This window comes from Perna viridis, chromosome 4, assembly GCF_037379345.1.
Source record: "Perna viridis isolate PV_CMFRI_1.1 ecotype Kerala chromosome 4, ASM3737934v1, whole genome shotgun sequence".
Lineage (NCBI taxonomy): Eukaryota > Metazoa > Mollusca > Bivalvia > Mytilida > Mytilidae > Perna > Perna viridis.
The window spans coordinates 27,588,009-27,602,674 of NC_142448.1; the positions used below are offsets into that span (position 1 = coordinate 27,588,009).

The 14,666-nt window shown below is 34.0% G+C and overlaps 1 protein-coding gene across 1 annotated transcript; it reads right to left on the reverse strand.

Moving 5' to 3' along the window:
* Window positions 1–6,795: 6,795 nt before the first annotated feature.
* Window positions 6,796–12,859, reverse strand: LOC148619571 (uncharacterized). Its single transcript, XM_088579637.1, has 8 exons — window positions 12,625–12,859; window positions 12,173–12,241; window positions 11,856–11,907; window positions 9,546–9,581; window positions 9,122–9,336; window positions 8,563–8,740; window positions 7,347–7,601; window positions 6,796–7,103 (listed from the first exon to the last, which is right to left on the reverse strand). The coding sequence occupies exons 1-8, from the start codon at window positions 12,796–12,798 to the stop codon at window positions 6,829–6,831; spliced, it is 1,254 nt and encodes a 417-aa protein (XP_088435763.1). The 5' UTR covers window positions 12,799–12,859; the 3' UTR covers window positions 6,796–6,828.
* Window positions 12,860–14,666: the final 1,807 nt, after the last annotated feature.

The window sequence follows — 14,666 nt, forward strand, 5'->3', positions numbered from 1 at the left end:
TTGTTTGTTAGACGGACTTTCTTTTTTGACTTTCCCTTTTGATTTTGCCCATAGTTCTAATCAGTTTGGTAATATTGTTACTACCCTTCATTTTCAGAAAATGTTCTACTAAGTAGATCAAAAAGCTTGTCTTGCAAAGACAATCAGAATTCTTTAATAATTCATCCAATTATGTTGTATAAAACAATTGTAGCATATGACGATCGTGTTTTTTACTCATTATTCATTGTTTTCATTTAATTAATTCTTTTGATCATTTTTTTTTAAACAAATTGAGTTCTTAGAAGTTCAGTAAACAACAATCGAAATGAATAAATACACTATCTTACGAAACACGAGAAAGGTATGTTTACTTAAAAGTAAAATGACACTTGCCCATTTTACATCTTGTTGGCTTATTTGCAGATTTTCTTGTTTGTTTCAGCCTTGCGTGTTTCTGTCTAGGGCATTGAATGCTTTCTGTGCTTTACCAATATGACTTGACATATGTTTTACGTGAGATTCCAATGTTTGTACTTTTATCTTTCATTTGTGTGCAATAGCCAAAACGTCACAACACAAATATCAACCCGGCTATTACAAAATATACCTATATATTATATAGTATCATCAAATGGTTATTGTGAATAACCATAGTAGAATTACTCGTCCCTATAACGTTTGAGTCTTTAACTCGTTCCACACACTCGTTCACGTAAAGTAAGATTAATCAGCCGTCGTAGGAAAGCCCGACCCGGTATAATAACGCTATAAGCAAAATTCAATAAGCCAATTAAAGACTAGTTCTCTCAACGTCACACTTCGTTTCTTTTTTACGTTTTGAAAAAAAATTACTAGTCCAATACACTGGGCCACTATGGATTTTAACCAGTCCAATATGACATATTGGACGGCTATATCCCGGATTGGCGCACTTTTGTATTGTATTGGCAATTTTGATCATATTTGGGCTAATATTTGAAGGTTAGTCAATAATTATCATTATGAATCATTCATGAATAAGTAGAGGCTCTAGGGGGTCTGACTCGCTCACCTGGTAAAAATTTTCTTTTAGCTTTCTAAAGATAGATCTTGTGCTGCGGACGGCTAAGAATTTTTCGAACTTTAATGGGCCTAGAGGGTATACGGCTATAGTATATATCAATGGAAAGATAAATCAAAGTAATGTTTGAATATCGTACTTATCAAAGTGAAAAACGGTAGAGTTTTCTGCTATTTTGCATTAATTAAAGAAGGGGTCAAAGATCAATCGACCCCATACACTTTGATAAGTAATTTAAGTGAAATCGTTTATTGTAGGTATTGGGAAACGGGTATCATGTAAAGATCACTTGTATAGAATTTCAAAAATGTAATAAATAACTTTTTCCGACAAAAGTTAATTATTTTATCACAGAACAAAAATGCCTCTAAAATTGGTTGCATTTTAGTGCATTTTCAATGATTAAGAGATAATGAGGCACCGTAGAATATTAAAATGTATATCTAAATATTCTGTATTGAATAACGAATAAAATAAACACAACGTTCTCGATTCGATCCGCAATATGGGCTTTGCAAAATGAGTTTGAAGTTGCAAACTTTCACATATTTATACTATTAATTGTACTAAATTTGTATAACACGGAATCGTTTCCGGACAATTTGCCTAGTTTCCGGGACGTTTCATGAACAAAGACACATGTAAAGTATACAGTCCACCTTACGTTTTGACGAAAAGACTTAGGGTTTTGAGATTTATAATTCTACATACAAAAATCATACATATTTGTTCATTAGTCTTCATTTGCTAGGACTTCAAATAAAATGTTTAAGATTTAACCATGAATCAGGGATTCTCAAATAAAATAAATTTATGCGACCCGGGGGTTCATGACAAGACTGGTTTCGTAATAAATTTGACAAGACATAAGCTGTGAACTTTGTATGGAAGAATGTGTATACATGTACATGCATGCTATCACAATATTTATTTTCTTACTCTGTTTAACTGTGCGCCAGGCTGATGCTTGTAATGCAATATCATCTGCAGGGGCGGATCCACACTTTGAAAGGGTGGTGCTGTCCGGGGTTCCTCAGAAAAAGGATGTATGTATGCTAGGACATTATTTATCATTTTGTCAATGAAAATGAACATGAAAATGACATATTCATCCAATAAAAAGGGGGTGCCAACCCCCTTCATTCCCTCTGGAACCGCCGCTGCTCAGAATGAATTAAACGAGTTGATAAAAACAAACAAGATTTCTTGTATAAACATTCCAACTCAAAAAGAACAAAGAACTTCAGTTTAGTTTAAACATATTTTATTGCTAAAATTTACAGGCAATTGTATTGGACATAAGTTATACCAACTTACAAAGGTACTTTGTACTTCAGACGCATTATGATTGTTTACCTCTCAAAAAGACTCCAGTTAAGTAGCCATACGAACTGACCCTCAATGGTAACATAGTTGTTACATGTATAGAATATTAGTTCGAAGGAAACATCATTGTCCAGGGCAGGGGCGGATCAACAATCTTAGAAAAAGGGAGGGGCTTTGATCAAGAGGTTTATAAACATGGGATACAATCTATCATTTACTATTTACTGTCTATAAGTTGTTATAAACTTACTTTTTTTGCGGCGTTAACATACCTGTACAGGGCAGTTGTAGTAAGTTGTTTGTGCATTGAATTGATTGGTATAAGAAAGTATCGTTACTTCTGTTGTCATATTTTGAAAATGAAAGATTATTTGAACGTTTTACAATGTCATAATTTTAATTTTCGGGCAGCCAATCACGTCTGTCTGTTTCACGTAAAGAATGAATAAGTCAAACTGAAATTGGGATTTATCACAATTGTAAAAGCAGCTTCGATACCCAAGGGTTACGGTCTTGCTTCCTACCAATGGGAGGGCAGGACCGTAACCTTTGTCTAGCGAAGAGGATGTAAAAGCTAGGAACTTTTGGTCGGTCTATATGATAGTAAAGGCAGATTTTATTTGAAATAATCCATTTACAAAAAAAAAAATCTTTGTAACGTTCTTTTTTTCACAGTCGCATACTAGGTGACTTTAAAGCAATGCCGGAGTTTCCCTCCTTCATTTAAATCCGGAACAACATCATTTATATAAGAACAGATCTACGGGCGCTTGTGGAAAAACAGAGATAAAGCGTCAAAATTAACATCCTATAAATGAACCAGGTCCGAACCCCCAGTGTTTTTTTTTATCAAGCCTGGGCTGCTCATTAATTCTTTAAATTTATTTATGTTATTCTTATGACTATTTTTTGTATTTTTTGGTGATTTGTCTTTACTGTGGATACGGTCTTTACGGGTCTCGCAGACGCAGGTTTCCGATTATTTCGAGCAAGTAAAGGACGTCATATTAGAATAATCAATATTGTACGAAATGTCTTGTATTTAACATATATACTTCACTAAGTATTACTTACTTTTGCAGAATAGCGCATCAACCATATGATATGCCCTTGCTCAAAGTAATCGAAAACCTGCGAGACCCGCAGTTATTATATTCAATGAGAGGCCTTCTTACAAAATCGCGATGAGAGTGTTCATTTGCATATCCAAAGGATCCCGTAAACTAATTTGCATATAAAATTGACTTTTGTGTTAAATTTTCACTACTGTCTCCACAAAAATTAATTTTAAATACAAAATCACAGGATGCTAACTAATTTAATCAATATTTTGCATACAATTTTAATTTTGTCCTCTCACAAAATTGACTTTTGTTATTTAATTTCCATATCAGGTAACAACAGTTAATTTTCTAAAATGAATTTTGTCTACAAATATGATCATAAAACAAGTCTGTTCATATATAACAGTTTTGTACGACAAAAACTATTTTGTTATGAAAAAATTCAATTTTGTGTACACGTAAAGTGAATTTGATTAAAAAATATCAAACCTCATTCGGCACCCCGTAGTTACTTCCACAAATCATCAATTTTTAAGTCGCTAATAGTGTTAGAGACTTTTTGCACTCATAATTTCATTACTTTAAATTCGCATATGATGTGCATAATTATATAATATAATGTTCGGTGCCGTAAAACCGTCAATTATAGGCTCATACGAGAAAATGTACCTCTCAGATATCATACACGTGTTATATATACAACGTCTCAGAATGTGACGACTCTATTCGCTACACTGCTCCATCGGATCAAATTGATACAGGGAAGATAACGCAAACTTATAGAAGGGTCTGAAAAATTCCCAAAGATGTTAGAACTGTCAATTTTGCGAAGCAAATATTTTTTTCGTTCCTTCCGCGGGACTCGAACTCGTACTGCTGTGACATCTATATATATATGGACCCTAGTAATATTTATGAACTATATTGATAGTTGTTTAATCTAGTTCCCTGGTCAAGACAAGATGTTAAGCGCCCCTATTTTAGAGCATATCGCATTCGTGCCATTTCGGATGTTGAAAGCAAGCCAAAATCAGTGGCATAGAATATTTGACGATTATCGACTTTGAGAACTTGTCTTTGATTAGTAATGGTGGTAATGTTTTTCGACAGATAAAAAATTGTTAAGGATATCTTGACAAACATCCACGCCATGTCTGGTTACAATTCGTCCAATTAGCAGTCTTTGAGGAGATTTTCAAAGTCGGAAATGGACAATATGTGGAAACAATCCATTTCAGGACCCATAACCTATTCAGTCTACGGATAGTTCTGAAAATTTTAGCATACGTCCAACTTATCATGCTAAACAATTTTACTCTTGACAGATTTAAGCTAAACCCAACTGTTTTTAGTTATATGTTTAATTCTGCAATCTAGCCGCTATGGTCTATTGTTTAGCTCGAAGGCGATGTGAACTATTGCCATCACTTGGCGACCGTCGTCGTCGTCGTCGTTCGTCGTCAACATTTTTTTTCAAAACTCTTCTCCTCTGACACTACTCGACCAATTGGAACCAAACTTGGTATAAATGTTCCTTGGGGTATCCTGCATATAACTGATATGGGAAATTTTTATCCGTTGAAAAACATGACCGTTACTAAAAATAGAACATAGGCGTCCGAAAGTAGTTTTCCGCATATATCTCCTAAAACGTAATTGTAGCCAAATTTTGATTTAGGTTGCACTATACAGTTACATTAAGGTGCACTGTTTCGCACATCAAGTTACCCCGGTCAAATTTTGTAAAACTTAAAATTAAAAGGTGAAATTTGATGGATATATTGTTTAAATGTAGTTAAGCATTTATACATAGACAGATATAATATATGTAATGGTAAACAGGTGTAATTTGAATGAAGAATGGTATCCGGAACGGCTCAGTCCCCTACCGTATTAGCTTCTCTCCTCAGCATCAGATGGCTGATTTTCAAAATACCTTATTTCGCAAAGAAAATGCGACCAAATTTTCAGAAATGACCTAACTGTATTGTACTACCTTAGGTAAAATTGTTTAGCATGATGAGATCGGTCTGTGGTCAAATTTTCATATTAATCTGTTCAGCCATGTTGGAGTTATTGCCCTTTTTCAACTTTTATTTGCTATTTTAATGATATTTATTTCAAAAATCTTCTTCTCTGACACTACTTGACCAAAAATTGGAACCAAACTTGGTATGAATGTTCCTTGGTGTACCCTGTATATAAGTGATGTGGGAATTTTTGATCCGTCAAAAAACATGGCCACCGTTACTAAAGATAGAACATAGGGGTCAGACAGTAGTTATGCGCATATATCTTCAAAACCTTCAAGTTTACCCAAATTTTGACATGGGTAAAAGTATTCAGCATGATGAGATCTGTCAGTGGTCTAATTTTCTTTTTAATCTGTTAAGCCATGTTTGAGTAATTGCCCCTTTTCGACGTTTTTTTGCTATTTTTAATGTTATTTCTTTCAATACTCTTCTCCTCTGACACTACTTGACCAATTGAAACCAAAATTGGTGTGAATGTTCCTTGGGAAATTCTGCATATAACTAAAGTGGGGATTTTTGATCCGTTGAAAAACATGGCCGCCGTTACTAAAAAATAGAACATAGGGGTCAGACAGTAGTTATGCGCATATATCTCCAAAACTGTTAACTCTTTCAATTGCTGAAATGATCCTTATTATAAGGCTTCAGGAATCAAATATGTCAGACGACTCCTTGTTAAAGTTATTGCCCTTGAAAGATGAAAAATGACGGTTTTTTGTACTGTTTTCAGCCAACATCTTGGAAACCATAATAGATAGAAACTTTCAATTGCTGAAATGATGCTGATGATATGTCCTACCAAAATATTTTTGAGTCAAAATTGTTGGACAATTTGTCAAATTTATTGCCCTTGTAAGACAAACTTTTACCAGGTGAGCGATTCAGGCTCCTGGGAGCCTCTTGTTAGTAACGGCCATGTTTTTTTAAAAAAAAAAACCAAAAACCAAAAAACACGCACACATAGATTGTTAAAGATGATCTACATAACACTCATGCTAAGTTTTGTTTCAATCCAGCCAGTAGTTTCAGAGCTCAAGATTTTCAAAGTTGGAAATATCGAATTTCAAGACCCATAACGCATTCATTCGTCAATGGATCTTTTCGAAAAATTCGGCATAGATCCATCCAATCATGCTGAACAATTTTAAGGTACATTTATATAAAGTTTGGTTACAATCTGTGACGTAATTACAGAGGATAAGATGTTTGAAAAAGTTAATGGACGACGACGACGGACACATTGTGATTGCATTGGCTCACATGGTCTTTCGGCTATGTGAGCTAAAATAGACCTACTTTTTGCAATATTGAACTAATTTCAAACAAATACTAAATATAGCATTATTTAATGAACTCAAGAATATCACGTGATTGTCAGCTGCCATGTTGGTGACGTCACAGTTCCGAAAATATTTGAAGCAGTGCAGTAGTACGTGCCACTGTCCGATTGTCTGGTACTTCTGATTGTCAGACGACCATTTGTTACAAGGAAATGGGTCGAAGTGGTGATTTTCTGCCCGGCGTGGTAGAAAGTGATAACAGGAGAAGGAGTACCACCATTCGCGCCACAGTTCTGCTCCAAAGTAATTCCAGTTGAAAGGCTTAAGTCACTTGGTGTGTTCGTCATTTTTGGTTTGGCTGAAAGTAAGTGAAATACATCAGTGATGCTAATTAAAACGAATGAATTTGATACCGATTTCAAGCATTTATTTTAGCAGATCACACAACAACCCCATAGTTTGTTTCTATATACCTTTGGTTGGCTAAGCCTCTTTGATACGCAACAAATCTCTTTTTTTTCATTTAAATAAATAAACGTGTTTATTTTTCAAACATTTTAATTAAAAGATTTATTACGTTGAACGGAGTCTAGACGCTTACCTCCTACGGTAACATTAATGAGTTTTTCTGCAGAACCAAAGGTGTTAGAGGCTACACATTTGTAAACACCAGTGTCACTGGTTTTGAGATTAACAAATTTTCCGTCGTTTTCTTCGATACTTCTTACAGATTGGTCTGTTGTTGTCACGGTAAGCGTTGGAATAGGGTTTCCACTGGCAAAGCAAGGTATTGTTCTACTTTCGCCTGCAGCTGCATATACATATTCTGTCGATGGCTTTGTAAATTTCGGTGCTCCTGTGGAAATAAAAAAAAAATTACAATTTCTTCAACAAAAGTAAGTAATTTTCACGAACATACCAGTCTGCTGCTACCGTCTTTTCTGAACTCCATGCCGGAACTACTTTGTCATACAAGAATACGGCACTTCAAGTAACGGTCAGATCGTTGAATGTAAAGAAACAAACAAACAAAAAAACAAACAAACAAAAAACAACAAAAACAACAACAAAAAAAACAACAAAAAAAAAATAAAAAAATAAAAACAAACCAAAACAAACCAAAAAAAAGAAAATAAAATAAAAAATAAATAAATAAATAAGAATACGGCACTTCAAGTAACAGTCAGATCGTTGAATGTAAAGAAACAAACAAACAAAAAAACAAACAAACAAAAAACAAAAACAACAACAACAACAAAAAACAACAAAAAACAACAAAAACAAAAACAAAAACAAACCAAAACAAACCAAAAAAAAAAAGAAAATAAATAAATAAAAATAAAAAAAAAAAATAAATAAAATAAATAAAATAATAAAAAAAAAGAAACAAAAAAACGAAAAAAAAAACCAAAAAAAAGTCTGACATTTGAAACTCACTCTAGGCACTGGAAACAGCCCTTTAAAAATGCAAGAATCTGGCAGAGCAGAACAAAAATATAAATGATTTTTACCTAACAATATTCGATTGTCCAACGATGCCCGGGAATTTCGAAATGCCTGTCTGCAGTTAATAAAGAAGGAATATAATGCATACCTATACGTGGAGATTGAAGCCATTTAGCAGGGAAGCACAAATGATGCGAAACTGGAGTTTGTTCCAAATTTATTGTATCCCTTTTTTTTCTTACTTTTATAAATTAATACGGACAATTAATTTCCCCTAACTGTATCAAAATTGCGGTTCAAAGTATAATATATTTTCTGACACATGTATTTGAATTTTATTGAATTTATATCGGAAAAATGAAGTTACTTACTGAAACATTCACAATCATCCGAAACTGATTCGCCTGCATTGCCTTGCGGTCCACGTGATCCCTTTATTCCAATATTACCTTTGACCCCTTGTGCTCCCCCGTCACCAACATCACCTTTTTCACCTGGCGGACCAGTCATTCCCTTTATTCCTGATAAACCACCTTCACCTTTTTCACCCTAGAATGATGGCAATAGTATAATCAACGTTTAGACAGTGTAACATGTAACATTTCTAGCTGGCATAAAATATTGAAAGTACTGGAAAATACTGTACCACCAAATTAACTTAACGTGTACTAGGCTTCAACCAAAAACAAATAAAAAAAACCCCAAACAAACAAACAAACAAAACACCCCCCCCCCCCAAAAAAAAAAATGAAGACCCATGGGTGGCCTTGAGCTGACATTGTTCATCCCGATAAGGTTGTTGTCTCTATGACATACTCTCCGTATTTATTCTCGTTATAAAGGTCACCGAACGAAATTTCAAAACAATTATTAGACAGGTTTCATTGTTCTTCTTTACGTCTAATAACGTGACTTCCTCTTCAGTATTACCTGTAATCCAGTAAAACCTTGTGTGCCTTTGGTTCCTTTAAGTCCAGGATCTCCTTTCTGTCCTGGGTTTCCTTTTAATCCACGTTCACCTATCATACCATGTTCACCCTTAAGCCCAATCGGTCCGTCTAACCCTGGATCTCCCTGCAGACCTGAAGGTCCAGGTATGCCTTGTTCACCTTTCGTCCCAAATAAACCTTGCTTGCCCTTTTCACCTACCAAAAATGTTTCATAAGACATTTAATATGCAGATGAACGCATTCTTGTATGTACGCTGTAGCTAATCATTATTTGAACAATCTAGTTTAAAATATGAAAAAAAAAAATTTAAAATCGTGGCAAATAAAATAATCAAAATATCTATAAAACCGTCTTGAAAATCATTTTGAATTACTAATGATGGCAATATTTATCTTTGTATTACCTTGTATTCCTGCTTGACCTTTTGCCCCTGAGTTGCCTTAAAAAGAACATCTTGATTACTCTTTATCTTATGCGCATAAACATATACTTCATTACAACTTACATATACATATACAATATAGGTACATTGTCGAAAATTATTGAAGATATGTGATGAGGCGACGGAGCGGGTAGGAAATGCGAGGCTCCGCCGAACTATTTCCCCCGTTCCAAGCAGAACACATATCTTCAATAATTTTCGACAATGTACCTATATTGTTTTTATCTTGTTATATTAATAGTTTTGTGTATGTGTACATTTTAAAATAAAATTTTAAAATGCATATCCCCGGTCGTTAAACCGGAAGAAAAAAATTAATACGCATGGCGCATGACTCAGTAAACATTGAAATTTAATCCGCACCATATGATCCGTCGAAGCTATTTGAAGAAAATAAGCAATGTATCAAAATTTATTTAATTCCAAGAGACAAATAAGTAAAATGAACAGTAAATACAAATATTTTAAATGTTGTAAAGTCGATTTTAAGAACATTAAGGTTTTGAATTTCGCGAGGAAGGTGGAAGCTAACTTGTTTCTGTTTAGTATATGGCAGTAGATTTCAGGGGTGAAATTTGTGCAATAGTTTCTTTGGGATTTGAAATATTTGTTTGAGATTTTTGAAGAGGAAGCAGTTGTATGGGCAGATCTATAATGTAGTATTCCTCTGATTCATTATCTTGGGGTTTAGGTAGTAATAAATCCAAGAACATAACAGTTTTCTGGTAATTTGTCTCTTCAAGAGTTTTAGCATATTGTAATGCTTCAATTTCTAAGTGGGGACCAGTTTATGTTAATTTGTGACGGACACTCTGGCTCCGAGTCCGACATGCCTGAAATGACAGGGGAAGTCGTCTGCAAACTGATAATGAATCAAATCTGAACGAGATTTGGGATTTGCCATATATATGACGGTGAAAAAAATACAAACAAAATCTTTAATTGGTTTACATAAAATCTTTTATTTCATTCAGCTAAAAAAAGTGAAAACGAAACAAAACAGCGAAAAAAAGATTAACCGGATACGCAATCGCAATTTGTTTATATCGTATCTATGGTGGCTGCCATGATTAATTTATGCATACCAGAAAAAAAGTAGTTCCGCCGATCACGTGAGTGGGAGGAGCCAGAAAGTCGATAACCTGCTAATGTACGGATACAGCAAAAAAATAACCGTATACCTTTATTCGTTTAACAAATATCCTCATTGCAGAATAAAGTAAGTAAACAGTGCAAAATATACTGATGTTCTTAAGTACACCTTGTGGCTCCCTTCCCTGAATTGTTTGGTGTGAAAATGCCGATAATTCTAATTAGAATTGTATAAAAAAGTTTCATTTCTTCGCGACTTACGATCTTCTTTAAAATAGTAAATCAATCCTGGAGGTAGTTTTGAATTGTCATTGCGGCCGACCTACCGGCCCACTGACCGATTGACTAATGACTAATTGACTGACTGGCGGACGGACAGGCAAATATATGGTATTGAATTGTGTTTCCGTCAGAGTATGGATGGACGTTTGAAATTTCTGAACATAAACTATCCTTGGATATTGTACTTTAATGCAGACTTTTAAAAAGAAACAGATCTTGCATATGCTTTAAGGGTATATCTTTTCGATGTGAAGGAAGTGTTGTCGATTAAATTGCAAGAAACTAATATGATATATTGCATGAGATACGATAAATTTATATTCAGAAACAATTAGAGATTAAAGTTTGCACGAACACAGCTACTGGATGAAGTAATATGAACATAAAAGAAACAAATACAGGCAAAACACAAACAAACAAACAAACACAAGCAAATAAGGAAAACCAAACAAACAAACAAAACAAATAAGGAAAACCAAATACAAACCTAAAAAAATAAAAGCTATGTCAAACGCTCTGAAAACGTTAACTTTCGTGTAAATCAAAGTCAATATGGACTTTCACACTTCGGATTTAACAATACTGCTAACCATATAAATGTTGCCAAATTCTGTTCACTTAACTTCTCAACAATAGTCTTAGAACTATATTCTTAGGAAGTTCACGATTTAAAAGCAGATTGTATGCAAGACGTTTTAAAAAACCATACAATATCGAAAAATGAAGCCAAATCCAGCACCGATAAGTTGTTATAGAATTTGTCAAAGGAGATATTCCATAGTAGACCATGATATATAATAGAAGTGAAGCATCAGTGTTTTAGGGTTCCGAAGTTTGTGCTATGACAAATTACTGTTAATATATATTTAGTTTGTGGTCGGAAAAAAGATACAATACCTCGAGGACAGGGGCTGTCTTTGTGCACACAGTGTTGAGCAAGGATTTTCTCCTGAAATATTGTTCAGCCTTGTGATATACACCAGATTATGCGAAACTTTCCATATTATATTGAAACATATCTGTTACTGAGATTGTACACCGTTTATAGTTTGTGTTAGCGTTTAATTGATGTGTAACTTCAGACAGCTTTTCATTATAACACACAGATCCTGAAGAAAGATAAAATGTATAGTTTATTCTAGTTTAATGTAGAAAAACCCTTAACGGGTCATTGAGGTTTTTTTAGACAATTGATGATACGATGATTCTTTTACCTGACTTTGTAAGAGATCAGTTAATATTCCAAGAAATCGTTTATCTTTCGCATTTCGTTTTTCTCTCCCCTGAAAAAGTAACATATATTAAAATACGAATACCTGGCCTTTATCTTGCTGGCCCTTCCAAAGCAATTATATAAGCGCAAATATTACATTTTTAGGATGGCTGACATTACAGTGATCTTATCATTTCCACATAGCCGATGAAAAATTCGTCAATGTTAAAAAATATGACATTAATTGTAGGTTAACGCAATGTTCACTGAGCGAAACTTCGTAGATTACTCTGTATTACAAACTTGCATGTAAAGTAGAAACATATAACATCCTAGGCAATTAGAACAAAACATCGCCGTGTTTGTGTGTATGGATTATTCCATATTTTTGAAAACGATATATAAAAAAACAATACAATACAAAACAAAACAAAACTTCATGCAGAGACTTACATTTGCCGTATTTAACTTGTCTAATTTGATTTTTAGATCCTGGTCTAGGTCTTCGACGTCATTGAGAGCATCAAACTGCAGTATACTGAATGAGATGAACACGCTGCTTTGGATTACTGTCAATATTAAAAGAGTTCCTAACCATGGCGATGTGCCTTTCTTGTCAGACGACATTGTCGAAACAAACTAGATAAGGACACTTGGTTGATAATTTACCTACTGCACTATCTTCTACTTTTATCTTATTCATGACCGGGATTTGATATCCACTACGTCCTATTGATCAGTACCGATAGCCACTGTTATAATTGATAAGTAAATAAGCTAATTTATTTGATATAGAGACACCACAAATACAAGATTTTATGTACAAAATTTTAATTAAGGACTATGGTAAGAAAAACTCAATAGCATTCGAAATAATATAAAAATGTATTAAAAACTCAAAAGCAAACATACAGACATAAACAGCAAACATATATATAAGTTATTGAAATTTTAAAAGCTACAGTCTGTGATAAATCAAAGTGCAACAATGGTAATTCTCCTCACATATTAGCTGTTTAGTAGAGTAATCAAGGGAATCAAGGTTATAGCGGTAATCAAAAGAATGTAATCCAGGGACAAAGACCAAACACACACAACAAAGAACATAAAGTAACTAAAACATACGTACAAAGTAACAAAAGCAAATGAGCAACTCGGACTCCACTAAAAACTGGGAGCATGGACCAGGTGCACCGGTAGGGTAAGACTTCTCTGCTTTTCTAGAAACACCCGCCGAGTTGCTCATAAAAAGTCAAGTCCGGGGTAGACAAACGAGGAAAGGAAAACAATGACCCGTTGAATAGACCAGTTTTCATGGTGCAGATGGATACACCATAACGATCCACGAGTTCATGATGACGACCATAAAACTTCTGTAGTGATGACTTCAATCTTGTAGCAACATAACCCTGTTCCAGAAGCCTATTTGTTAGAGTTCTAGCGCTATATGCAACATATTTGTCATTTTTAAGGGGCACTTTTTCAGCAAATTATCGGTATTCAAATAGGTAATAGGTGTGCCTCTCGCCCTAAGCTGATGTGTTTCTTTGTTCCTATGCATTGGAGTTTCTTTAACAACTAGGTTAAAGAAGCTAGATCATTTAATTTCATATATCGATGTACTGACGATGTTTTTTTAATTATTAATCCTAAATGACCTGAATTGTTACCGTTTATTTATTTATCGACAGTAGTAATCTCAGTACATAAATATATGACAAACAAGATGTCTTGGATGCTAACACTCAAGTTTCCCTTTCATATGCAGTAATATTATACCAGATAACACACATGATGTTTAAATTGTTAAGGTATTACAGAACTAGTAGTCAATATTCTGACTCTTTAATGCACCATCATTGGATAAAAGACAGGTTTTGGGACCTAGGATATAACTTAATGTGTCTCATATGCTGCCTGAAAAAAATTTCTATATCTTATTGAGAAATATTCTGTATCGAACAAAGAGATAAAAGAAAATGGATCTTTGAAGTATCGTCAGTATATCTTCTATACTGTTTTGAGGACTGATTTTAGAAATTTGTTCGATATAAGTTTTGTTCTGTTTGTACTGCATTTACCGGAAAGAAATATTCGTAATGGAAGTGAGAGATTTAGTGCGCTATAAAAACTGGTTTTATCCACCACTTTCACTGGAAATGCTATAACAAGTCAGACCCATTGTCCTTTTTTGTATAATTCCTTTGACTGTTACTTTAAGTTTTACTATCATTTGGGTCGTTTTGTTATTATCCTTGATGTAACAATGTCGTAGATACAGCGTGAAGTACGTTCGTTTTGTTTTATTGGAAACTATCACTTACATTTTTTTATTAAAATGTGCAACAAACTCTTTGTTTATTTCAAATTGTCCTTGCCAGTAACGCATACAATTTAATAATTATGTACAATTTGCTTTGCTACATTTTCCTTGACGTGTCTGTTTTAATGTCGAAACCCAGATTTCCATCATTTTATGTATATGATGTTTCTAT

Coding starts and splice junctions, on each gene's coding strand:
- LOC148619571 (XM_088579637.1), bottom strand. CDS start 12,798: ATGTCGTCTGACAAGAAAGGCACATCGCCATGGTTAGGAACTCTTTTA. Junction 11,908..12,172: donor CTGATCTCTTACAAAGTCAG/GTAAAAGAATCA, acceptor ACAATATTTCAG/GAGAAAATCCTTGCTCAACA. Junction 7,602..8,562: donor GGATGATTGTGAATGTTTCA/GTAAGTAACTTC, acceptor TTATTTCCACAG/GAGCACCGAAATTTACAAAG.